This window comes from Erpetoichthys calabaricus, chromosome 10, assembly GCF_900747795.2.
Source record: "Erpetoichthys calabaricus chromosome 10, fErpCal1.3, whole genome shotgun sequence".
Taxonomy (NCBI): domain Eukaryota; kingdom Metazoa; phylum Chordata; class Cladistia; order Polypteriformes; family Polypteridae; genus Erpetoichthys; species Erpetoichthys calabaricus.
Window position 1 is genome coordinate 6,109,173 of NC_041403.2, and position 12,875 is coordinate 6,122,047.

The window sequence follows — 12,875 nt, forward strand, 5'->3', positions numbered from 1 at the left end:
AAACCATTACACAATGGTCTGCTCATGAGACAATACTGATTTATGTGGCTTTTTATGTATTTTTTATTTTTTATGTTATAATCTGCTGCAGTGGGCTGGCACCCTGCCCAGCGTTTGTTTCAATGCCTTGCACCCTGTGTTGGCTGGGATTGGCTCCAGCAGACCCCCGTGACCCTGTAGTTAGGATATAGCGGGTTGGATAATGGATGGATGGATGGATGTTATGATCTCCAGATGTGCAGTGCTCTGTGTTGGCTTTCTATATGTGTGCCTTGCATGTGTTTCATCAATACGACCGCTCCACAATGCCAATCTGTGACATTAAATTGTGCAGAAGTTCCGTTTGCTCTCATCTGTGTTTTCTGTGCACTCGCCGGTATATTTGCGGTAAGTTAAAAATACTGTGGGATTTATTTGTATTGCACCCCATTCCCCCCACATAAAATTCCAATGCCCCCCTGCTAAATATGTTCTGCAGCTAACCCTGACTGAGAGACAGCTGCCCCATACACCCAACGCCATTTATACCCAGTGTTATGTTACCTTGATCTGGAAGTGTAATATTTTTAGTGAATGGCATATCAATCCCTTCTAACTCCATCTCACAGAAGAGCTTCTCTTCCTTCTCACTGGTGTTCTTTCCGATGGCCGCTTCAGTTGCACACACTGCTATGTCATGGCATTCTGATCCATTTAGTGTTGAATTGTTCATCTTCAGCCAGACAGTCACACCGCTGAAGACACAGCCATTGACTTCACAAATCACCCGCCATTTGGTGCCATTGAGTAGAGTTTTGGTTGTCAGATTTGGTTCTGGAAGAAGAGAACAAAAAGGGGAGAGACATGAGGCCTAACGGTGCACATGATGTCGTATGCCAGCTCCTGATTATCACCTGAACTGATTTTTCACCTGCTACTTACTGCATATTTGGAGTGGAATTTCCTTTAGTCCTCCCTCCAGAGACTCGTGTTTCACCAAGCAGGAGACGTTAGCAGGCAGGTCATTGGTTGGGGGTGAGTATTGGTAGGAGCTTACAGCGCTAAAGGTTTGGTCTTCGCTTTGTTCCAGCTTTAGAGGTTCTTGATGAGAAGATGGCTGCGAGTCGGTCACCCACTCGATAGTGAAGTTCCTGGGATAGATGCCTTTCACGTGACACTCCACAGTGCTTGGCTGATCCATTATAATCATACTGGGCTTCAGAAATATCTTAGGCTGAGCTGGAAAAAGGAAATTTTAGTTAGACCACATGATAACGCTTGCCCATAAGCTAAACTTTTGTAAATTTCAACATTCCCAAAACAAAGATTTTAGGTTTTGCTCCCTGTTATGAGGTCAACTTTATACCCAATTATCTTTATTTATTTGCATTACTCATATAAAAGCATGAATGGAAAATAAAATGTCATTTTATTTTTGTATTAGCATAAATCTTATAAGCATTAAACTTAGTGTAAGTGTTAACACAAATCAGGTATGCAAAGCAAATAGTTAAATAAAGTCACATGCCATATTTCTTTTTAATTAAGATATTAGTTGTTTCACGCTAAGCTTTATCAACTTGAAGGACGGAGAAGGGGGAGAACAGTAAATAGAGACAGCCCGAGATCGGAGAGAGGGGGGAACACCTGCAAGTTAAAGGCTGGCTAGAAAATAAGGGGAGCAAAAGGTGAAGATGAATAGCAAAACACGAGAAACATTGGTGGTTTCCATAAGAGCTTGAAAGGGGCCAGCTGGAGAAAGGAGTCAAAATAAGCAGCGAATGAGCTGTGTTGAGCGAGGTTAGGATGATAAGAAATTATTATATTAACTGTAACCTTTGGCTTGTTCGGTGCTCAACTCGGTTTGGTTTAATTGGGTTGAGTCCGCATTATTGATTATTACAATAAAGTTAATTACTCTGTTCGCCTATCCTCTGACTCCTAGAGCCTTCTATTGAGGTGAGAACCTCTGGCGCTTCTTCTGCCCCAACACATGTAACAAAAGTCTACAAACCTTGGCTCAATTTGGCAACTTCAAAGGAAAAATGTTCTTTGGTCTCTGTAAGTAACAGGACAAAGAAAATACTAGCGTGAGCCATTACTCCCCAAAACAGAATCCTGTCAAGTGTTGTTCAGACTACACCTCTGGCCTCACCTTTCAGATGCTTCCCACATCTAAGACCATGACATTCCTGATTTGTATGATTATATTTGTTAAGAAACAGTCATTTGATGGAAATGTGGAGTAATTTGAGGGAAGCACATCTTCAGTGGATGTTCCAGCTGTGTGCTTTCTTGCTTTGACTTTGCTATTAGAACAATCTAAGTGAGAACAGGTCATCCAGCCCAACAGCGCTCAACAGGCCTAACCAATTAACTCTTCTAAAATAACATCAAGTTGACTTTTGAAAGTCCCTAAAGTCCTACGGTCCACCACAATACTTGGTCACTTATTCCATGTGTTTGTGATTCTTGGGGTGAAGAAAAAGTTCCTAATGTTTGCGTGTAATTTACCCTTAGGTTTCCAACTGTATCCCCATGCTCTTGATGAACAAGTCAAGTCAAGTCAAGTTGAGGAGCATGCACTGGTACGGTGCGTTGTGGCACCCACTACATGGCGAAACAACTCAGGATCCCAGTTTGCAACCCCCCAGGCAGACACGCGGTCCAGTCCCACCCTCCGGAAATGACCCTCTACCTGCTACAGCCAGGTGTTATGTGGGTGACCCCTTGGCCTGGTCCAGCCACTCGGATCCCCAACAATGAGGATCTTATGAGCCGGATCACCCTCTGGGAAACGCGCCACATGGCCGTAGTACTGTAACTGATGCTCCTTCACAATGCAGGTCATGTGCCTCATTTGGGACTCCATGAGCAACACAAAGTCAAACCAACGGTATCCAATGATTTTCCAGAGAGACACAGTACCAAAGGAGTCCAGTCTTCGTCTCAGGTCACTGGATAGCGTCCATGTCTCGCAACCATATAGCAAGACAGGAAGCACCAGGACTCTAAAGACTTGGACCTTCGTCCTTTTGCATAGATATCCGGAGCGCCACACACCCCTTTCCAGCGACCTCATGACTCCCCATGCTCTCCCAATCCGTCTACTGACTTCCATCTTTTCAACTTGAATATGAATGTAATATGTTGTGGCAATAAGCATACTAAACTTAAAAGAAGTGGTAAGGCGGCCTTCTGCTGTTATGCACCTAAAATCTGGAACAGCTTACTGATAGAAATTTGCCAGGCTAATATGGTGGAGCACTTTAAAAAACTACTAACAACCTATTATTGTAACATGGCTTTCTAACAGCTTCATATTAGTGTAACCCTGATATTCTGTATATGCATTGAATTCTTTATTATCATATCTCCACAATCTGTTGAATAGAGAACAGTGTTGAATAAGGGGGATGTGCAGAGCTGTAGAAACTACAAGGGGAAGTTATGGGAAAGAGTAGTGGAAGCTTGGTTATGAAATGAGGTGATGACTAGTGAGCAGCTGTATGGTTTCATGCTAAGAAAGAGCACCACAGATGCAATGTTGGCTCTGATGGTGTTGATGGAAAAGTTTAGCGAAGCCCAGAAGGAGTTGCATTGTGTCTTTGTGGACCTGGAGAAAGTATATGAATTGGTGACTGAGAGGAGTTGTGGTATTGTATGAGGAAGTCGGGAGTGGCAGCGAAGTATAAAACAGCTGTGCAGGATATGTACGAGGGAAGTGTGACAGTGGTGAGGTCTGCGGTAGAAGTGACGGAGGTGGGATTACATCAGGGATCGGCTCTGAGCCCTTTCTTATTTGCAATGGTGATGGTCAGTTTGATGGATGTGATTAGACAGCAGTCCCCCTGGACTGTGATGTTTGCTGATGACATTGTGATCTGTAGCAAGAGTAGGGAGCAGGTTGAGGAGACCCTGAAGAGGTGGAGATATGAGAGGAGAGGACAGGAATGAAGGTCAGTAGAAACAAGACAGAATACATGTGTGTAAATGAGAGGAAGGTCAGTGGAATGGTGAGGATGTAAGGAGTAGAGTCCACAAAGGTGGATGAGTTTAAATACTTGGGATCAACAGTACAGAGTAATGGGGATTGTGGAAGAGAGGTGAAGAAGAGAGTGCAGGCAGAGTGGAATGGGTGGAGAAGAGTGTCAGGAGTGATTTGTGACAGATGGGTATCAGCAAGAGTGAAAGGGAAGGTTTACAGGACAGTTGTGAGACCAGCTATGTTATATGGGCTGGAGACGGTGGCACTGACCAGAAAGCAGGAGACAGAGCTGGAGGATGGCAAAGCTAAAGATGCTAAGATTTGCATTGGATGTGACAAGGATGGACAGGATTAGAAATGATGACATTAGAGGGTCAGCTTAGTTTGAACGGTTTGGAGACAAAGTTAGAGAGGCGAGATTCCATTTTATTGGACAACTGCAGAGGAGAGATGCTGAGTATTTTGGGAGAAGGGTACTAAGGATAGAGCCACCATGCTAGAGGAGAAGAGGAAGGTCTAAGATGAGGTTTATGGATGTGGTGAAAGACGACAAGAAGGTGATGGGTGTGACAGAACAAGATGACGAGGACAGGAAGATATGGAACAAGATGATCCGCTGTGGCAATCCCTAACAGGAGCAGATGAAAGAGGAAGAAGAAGTTTTAGGGTGCATTTGCTGCCAGTTTTATTGGTTTTACTTCAGGGCAGCCGAGTTGTTGTTATCAAGAACACTTTGTTGCTACCACATGGCTGCTATACATTTGGCACATCACATCATCATGGCTCTACTATTTAAAATTCTGGCATGCTATCAGCATTGCTCAGTTTTCAGGATACCGAGCAAACGTTTGCGTTGCACCTCTTTTAAAACTTTATAGGGAGATACGATCTTGCATATTTTCTTTGACTGGGATATTCAGTTGTCATGTGAAGTTTGATATTTCTGTGTTCCATTGATTTACTGGATTTGACTTCTGCTTGTCTCTGATCACTTTTTAGTAATTCAACTTCTGGTCCATTTTTTAATCCTCCATCACGGCTTGCTGATTTTTCTCCACTCACAGTACACGTATTAAGCAAATTCAGTAGAAGACAAATGGAAGGATAAAGAGAAGAAGTAACTTTTACTCACCAACAACTTTAAGCCAAACTCTGACTGCTTTGGTCTCGAGCATAGTTTCAGACACCTGACACGTATATTCTCCCTCATCTTTAATGGTGACATGTTTAAGTAGGAGGGAGGCGTTATATTCCTGCAGCTCACTTTCAGACATCATCGCTCTGTCAGTGTTTTTCAGTTTCTCAAACTTGAAATCTGGCAGCTTCAATTCCTTATGCGTCCAGGTTATCAAGATAAACTTAAGGCCCTTGTCAGGGCTGGATGGAGTGAAAGAGCAGAGCAGCAGGGCATCTGAATATAGCATGACGGTTATCTGATGAAGTGGAGCAAATACGTTCAATGCCAGACATGGGCCTAAAAATAAAAAAAAAATAATTCATTTAAAATTACAAGGCACTTAATTGTACTCGCTCAGCTGACAACAAAGATTATGTACTGAACTCATTGTGTTATTTTAATTTAATTTGTACAACTGTGTATGTGTCTTGCTGTTTGGACTATATGTGGAAATCTGTTTTGATGTTGGCCAAGTCCTGAATTTATTATACAGCACCAAAATATTTAAGAATGCAGAGTAGGGGAATTAGCATAATTGACCAGGGTTGTTACAATATGTCTTTAGAAGATACAAAATCAGAGTGAAAAACAATGGAGACAAGCAGGCAAAAATCTGAGATGAGTCCAGCTACAGACCTCCGCAGCTCTGCTGGCCAGCCAATTAGATTGCAGGTTTTTGTCACATGGTTTGCTTGACTTGAGTCAGATAACTCCTCCTCCCAAACCTAATCTTAACCGTAGTGTGACCAAGCGTATTGCTGACATATAAATGTAAGGCAACAACCTCCTCAATGGTGTGGAGCTCCAGCAGCTGGAGTCTTTTGGAAAATTTATGCATGGCCATGTAACAAGCTACAACAGAGACATTGAAAGTTGAACCCATATTAAGTCATCATAATAGGCAACAGTGCCTGAACCGTTATCTTAACAATATCTGGTTATTATACTTTTACTGTATCAGAGCTTCATCCCTGTTTCTTTTTGTTAAGGTGGTGCATCTTGTTATTCATCCTTCATTACGTTTGGCTATTTTATATTTTAGTGTTTTCAATTTGTGAGATGTGTTATGTTCTTTCAATGTGCTTTGATGTTCTCAGTATTGTATGGTTATTATAATTACATTAAATTTGATTTGCTGTTGCCAATGCTGTCTGTATATTGAACCAAAGGGGAAGGGTCCCCAGACATTTTAGCTGTGGCTACAGGTTGTAAAGGATATGCGCGTTATTATATATTTTAATTGTTGATTCTGAGTGTTAGACAGGCAGCACCAATCAGAATACCCATCTTACATTTCAGGTCACACGTCCCAGCAGCCGTAAGAGCAGATAGTATTAGTAGATGTTAGCTGAGGGAAAGAGATGCATGTGTACTAATCATTTCTGCAAAGACAAAAAGTAATTTGTATCAACTAAGAGTCCGTTTTGTACCAAATCCATAAGAAAAGCTAAACATACAAAGAAGAGCCAATACAAACAAATTTCATCAATATAATGAACCTATATTAATTACATCTAGTGGTAACAAAATACGCTAAATGATATGTAACTGGTTCTAGTTTTACATAATTCAAAAGTTGAATTTGTTTCAGTTTTCCAACATTTTATAGACATTAAATTATACTTAAAATTCACCTCACAGATGCTGAACCATCTCTGGACCTTTCTGATTTATGAATACGAACTTTACTCAGATTAATTAATGCATTTATAATAGATACATATTCTTTTACAATAGAATAAAATATTGAAATCTTTAAACTTAAAATAAACCTTAAGTCCTCAGGAATAAAGATTTGCTAAGGAGTCCAGAATAATTTTGAACACATACAGTTAGCTAAGAGATGCACCACAGACTCCCCTTCAGCAGTATGAAAAAAAAATAAAAAATCACTGTGCTTATTATCAAACTTATAAAGCAGCAAATTAACTACACTCTTCAAAATCCAAGTGTAGTTTCTTCAGAGGGATTCCATAAGGGAACCATGTTTGGTCCCCAAGAGATCCCTTCAAATGAAGGTTCTAGAAAGAACTGTTTATTTATTTAGAGCCATTAACAGGCTCAATACAGAGATGGTAACAGATTTGTGAAATCCAAGTGGCTCCTGATTTTAAAAGGACTCTAACTGCATGCAACAACTCAGGCTATAAGTTCAAGTTTTCGTAACTGGTTAGTGTCCTGCTAGGTAGCCTACCATACATAAAAGATTTCAGGTTTTTATTTTTCTGCATATTGAGAACTTTATCAAACCACAAAGGACCAGCTTCATATGCAAGGAGCTCTTTCCAGAATGAAATGATGCTTTGTCAAGTAATAGTCCTACGAGAAACCACACAACCCAGTGAAGATCCATAAAATGCCAATAAAGAACCAGGATTTTAAACACCTTGAGCATAGGAAAGGTGCTATATAAATTAAATGTATTAAGATTTTTTTAAGAGACTACATAAAACTTATGAACAATTTCAAAATGTTCTCTCGCAACTAAAATGCCTGTCAGGAATGTCTAAATTAAGTTCCAATTTAAATTCACAAACACTGCATTCCAAGAATGAAATTCAGGATGAAATTGGGTTTACGATCCATCCTTATAAAATAAAATAATACTTGTACAGTTCATCCGGAAAGTATTCACAGCGCATCACTTTTTCCACATTTTGTTATGTTACAGCCTTATTCCAAAATGGATTCAATTCATTTTTTTCCTCAGAATTCTACACACAACACCCCATAATGACAACGTGAAAAAAGTTTACTTGAGATTTTTGCAAATTTATTAAAAATAAAAAAACTGAGAAATCCCATGTCCATAAGTATTCACAGCCTTTGCTCAATACTTTGTCGATGCCCCTTTGGCAGCAATTCCAGCCTCAAGTCTTGTTGAATATGATGCCACAAGCTTGGCACACCTATCCTTGGCCAGTTTCTCCCATTCCTCTTTGCAGCACATCTCAAGCTCCATCTGGTTGGATGGGAAGCGTCGGTGCACAGCCATTTTAAGATCTCTCCAGAGATGTTCAATCAGATTCAAGTCTGGGCTCTGGCTGGGCCACTCAAGAACATTCACAGAGTTGTCCTGAAGCCACTCCTTTGATATCTTGGCTGTGTGCTTAGGGTCGTTGTCCTGCTGAAAGATGAACCGTCGCCCCAGTCTGAGGTCAAGAGCGCTCTGGAGCAGATTTTCATCCAGGATGTTTCTGTACATTGCTGCAGTCATCTTTCCCTTTATCCTGACTAGTCTCCCAGTTCCTGCCACTGAAACACATCCCCACACCATGATGCTGCCACCACCATGCTTCACTGTAGGGATGGTGCCTGGTTTCCTCCAAATGTGATGCCTGCCATTCACACCAAAGAGTTCAATCTTTGTCTCATCAGACCAGAGAATTTTCTTTCTCATGGTCTGAGAGTCCTTCAGGTGCCTATTGGCAAACTCCAGGCAGGCTGCCATGTGCCTTTTACTAATGAGTGGCTTCTGTCTGGCCACTCTACCATACAGGCCTGATTGGTGGATTGCTGCAGAGATGGTTGTCCTTCTGCAAAGTTCTCCTCTTTCCACAGAGGACCTCTGGAGCTCTGACAGAGTGACCATCGGGTTCTTGGTCACCTCTCTGACTGAGGCCCTTCTACCCCAATCGCTCAGTTTAAATGGCCGGCCAGCTCTAGGAAGAGTCCTGATGGTTTCGAACTTCTTCCACTTTCGGATGATGGAGGCCACTGTGCTCATTGGGACCTTCAAAGCAGCAGAAATTTTTCTGTAACCTTCCCCAGATTTGTGCCTCGAGACAATCCTGTCTCAGAGGTCTACAGACAATTCCTTTGACTTCATGCTTGGTTTGTGCTCTGACATGAACTGTCAACTGTGGGACCTTCTATAGACAGGTGTGTGCCTTTCCAAATCATGTCCAGTCAACTGAATTTACCACAGGTGGACTCCAATGAAGCTGCAGAAACATCTCAAGGATGATCAGGGGAAACAGGAGGCACCTGAGCTCAATTTTGAGCTTCATGGCAAAGGCTGTGAATACTTATGGACATGTGCTTTCTCAGTTTTTTTATTTTTAATAAATTTGCAAAAATCTCAAGTAAACTGTGTCGCTAACATTTATTATTAGCAGCCTGAAATGTTAAAACAGGAAACACAAGACATGAATGCTCAAGCTCTGTCAATACAATAATACCAAAAAAAAAAAAAAGAAAACAAACATTCCAAACACTTCAAAAACAAACACTGCACATTATTGAAAAAAAAGATCACATTACAATTACTGTTGCATACAAAAAGTTTAACTGAAGCGATTTAAAATAGTATACAGTAATTCATTCTGCTCTACAGAGAGTACGGCGTGGCTACTTTCTCTCGCAGTGAACACTGATGACATAACACACGACAATCAAACTACTATCCATCCATCCATCCATTTTCCAACCCGCTGAATCCAAACACAGGGTTACAGGGGTCTGCTGGAGCCAATCCCAGCCAACAAGGCAGGAACCAATCCCTGGCAGGGTGCCAACCCTCCGCAGGACACACACACACACCACGAATCGCCAATCTACATGTCTTTGAACTGTGGGAGGAAACCCACGCAGACACGAGAAGAACATGCAAACTCCACGCAGGGAGGACTCGGGAAGCGAACCCAGGTCTCCCAACTGCAAGGCAGCAGCGCTACCCACTGCGCCACCATGCCGCCCATCAAACTACTAGAGAAGGACAAAACAGTGAAAGCATAGAATACAGAGAATATTATCGGAATTTGGTGGAGCTCTGAATAACTATAAAATTGACACTTTAGACACCAGTTACACATCCAATCTAAATTATACACAGGCTTGAAAATCAGAGACCATAAACGTTTTGTTCCGAGATACACCATGGCTGTAGGGGGCATATGATGTGAATTGTTCACGTTTTCCCTGCCTCTTTATGTTGTTTTTTTTTCTCGAGTGAAATCCCAATTTTCCTTCCACATATTAAACATGTACGTTAATTGCTGCTTCAGTATTAGCCTTTCTTACTCAGTCCCATGGGAAAACAGGGACATCTCATCCCAAGACACAGTTGTACAGATGTCCAAAAATCACGTAGTAGAGAGGAAAGCGTTCTAGCCGAGAAAAAAAACCAACAGACTGACACTAACCCGCCGTGAGTCCCTAGCTTATTTATTTCGCGAACTTTTTAAACTAATCTCTCTTCTATAAAAGAATGTAAAACACCACAGATACGTAAGAGATGCACTCGCGGATTTTCAGACGTTTCTTTCTAAAGACATATTTTATATGGCTAACCGATCTAGACCCCTTACCCCTCAAAACACTGAGCTGTCTGTCACAGGCGCTTGACAGCGGAGCTCATTAGCCCCCCAGCTATAGCGACAGAGCACATCTGAATACGTGCAAATATTTGGAATTAACCGTCTGGAGTTTGAACATGCCATCCTAAATGAATTATTGAGACTTACCCAAAGACCCTAAAAAAATCAGTAGGATCAGAGGTAGCAGCTTCATCTGGAGCAGTTCTTTCGAAGTGGTTAAGAAATAAGAAAGAAAATGTGCGTAGTTTAATGAAGACGATTAAGATCGGGACATGCAAACACCGCAGAGTAGAACCCCAATGACTCCTCAGTACCTATGAATGACGTAGTACGGGCTGCTAGCTCTTCTTATTACTGCGAGGAAAGGGGCGTGGTTAGGCGCGTGGTTATTGGGGAGAAGTCAAGAGGTGTCAAAGCCACTAAAGATCGAAATCGAAACCCCGGTGTGGTCAAGGGGGACTATCGCTAGGTTATAAGTTGTGTACAGTTTAAGAAGCATCGCGTAGACGACAAACCAAAATTTTTATTTCCACTTTATGCGGTTAAGACAGTGTTTTAAGGTTACATGAGATTGCAAGAGCTTGGAGAAGGATCACCCTAAACACAAAGGGAATAAGACCCTGTTTTCACCAAACCTATCGAAACCTGCCGGTTATTAAAAAAAACAAAAAAAAAAACAAGTTTCAACGCGAACAGCCCAGTAACTACTTACAAGCCTTCCACTGCCATGGTCCTGTTTCGGTGTTAACAGCGGTGTAACGCGCAGTTAATGCCTAAGATGTATGGCGATTTCCTGCTCTGCTCTGACACACATTCGTGCTATTTGTTTTCAAGAACTTCACTTCCTTCTTTCACTTTTGCAGCCTAAACAATTATCCTTGGGAGGATAACTCGTGTAACTCGTGATAAGACAGAAACAGAGCGAACGAAGACCTGTAAAGCGCTCGATCGCACGTTTATTTTGCGTCCTCTGCATGTGGAACGTGAATAGCGAAGGCCAGCAGATTCCCACTCGTGCCATAGCCGTGCATGGCCACATCGAACTGGCCAGCGCCGATCCGCTCGTATTTATATATATGCAAGCGTGCATGCCATCCTGAATTGTGATGCTTTGGCCTTTTTTGGGTGATTATCAGTGCAGGATTTACGTATAAGCTACACAAGCTATAGCTTAGGGCCCCCGCCTTCTTGGGGGCCCCCAAAACAAATTGTCAGAGTGAGCAATTGTCATATATACTACAGCATTATTTGTCCCAATCAGGCCCGGCCTTAGGCATAGGCGAAGTAGGTGACCGCCTAGAGCCCCGGCGTCTGGGGGGCCCCGGATCGACTCCTTGGTCTAATTTTCACGCATTTCACAGAGCTTCCAGGGGGGCTCCACCCCCCTCAGGGGGCCCCTAGACCCCCCCTTCGCCTAGGGCCCCTTAATACCTAAGATCGGGCCTCGTGATTATACATTTCAGGGCCACTGTATAGGTAAATTTCAGGAACATTTAAACGTTTGGGCACAGTGGCCACTGGTCGGGGGCACCAGGAGCATAGGGGCTCAGTATGCTTCTGATGCTTATGTATATTTCTGTTTTGCTATCAAAACAGCACCCCCTTCCCCAACACTACTTTGCCCCAAGGGGCTATGATGCTGTTAAGTCAAGTCAAGTTGGGGAGCATGCACTGGTACAGTGCGTTGCCACACCTAATACAGGACGAAACAACTCGGAATCCCGATTTGCAACCCCCCAGGCAGACACGTGGTCCAGTCCCACCCTCTGGAAATGACCCTCTATCTGCCGCAGCCAGGTGTTACGTGGGCGAACCCTTGGCCTGGTCCAGCCACTCTGTTCCCCAACAATGAGGATCTTACGAGTCGGATCAACTTCTGGGAAATGCGCCACATGGCCATAGTACCATAACTGACTCTCCTTCACAATGCAGGTAATGTGCCTCATTTGGGACTCCATTAGCAACACAAAGTCAAACCAACGGTACCCAAGGATTTTCCGGAGAGACACAGTACCAAAGGAGTCCAGTCTTCGTCTCAGGTCACTGGATAGCGTTTGTGCCTCGAGGCAAGACAGGAAGCACCAGGACTCTAAAGACTTGGATTTTCATCCTTTTGCAGAGATATCAGGAGCGCCACACACCCCTTTCTAGTGACCTCATGACCCCCCATGCTCTCCCAATCCATCTACTGACTTCACAGGAAGAGTCACCTGAGTCATGAATGTCACTGCCAAGGTAAGTAAACCTCTCAGCGAGGTCGACACTCTCTCCACAGACAGACACACTGCTGATGGCTGTTCCCAGGAGGTCATTAAAGGCCTGGCTCTTGGTTTTTATCCAGACACTCCTCGCTCAGTTTCTCGAGTGCCCCGATCAGAGCCTCCATTGACTCCACGAAGATCACAGCACCGTC

General features: G+C 42.9%; 1 protein-coding gene across 1 annotated transcript; it reads right to left on the reverse strand.

The window, feature by feature from the left end:
• Nucleotides 1–478: 478 nt before the first annotated feature.
• LOC114658749 (tapasin-related protein-like) lies at nucleotides 479–10,746 on the reverse strand. Its single transcript, XM_028810791.2, has 4 exons — nucleotides 10,610–10,746; nucleotides 5,100–5,441; nucleotides 922–1,218; nucleotides 479–813 (listed from the first exon to the last, which is right to left on the reverse strand). The coding sequence occupies exons 1-4, from the start codon at nucleotides 10,653–10,655 to the stop codon at nucleotides 479–481; spliced, it is 1,020 nt and encodes a 339-aa protein (XP_028666624.2). The 5' UTR covers nucleotides 10,656–10,746.
• Between the last annotated feature and the right edge of the window lie 2,129 nt (nucleotides 10,747–12,875).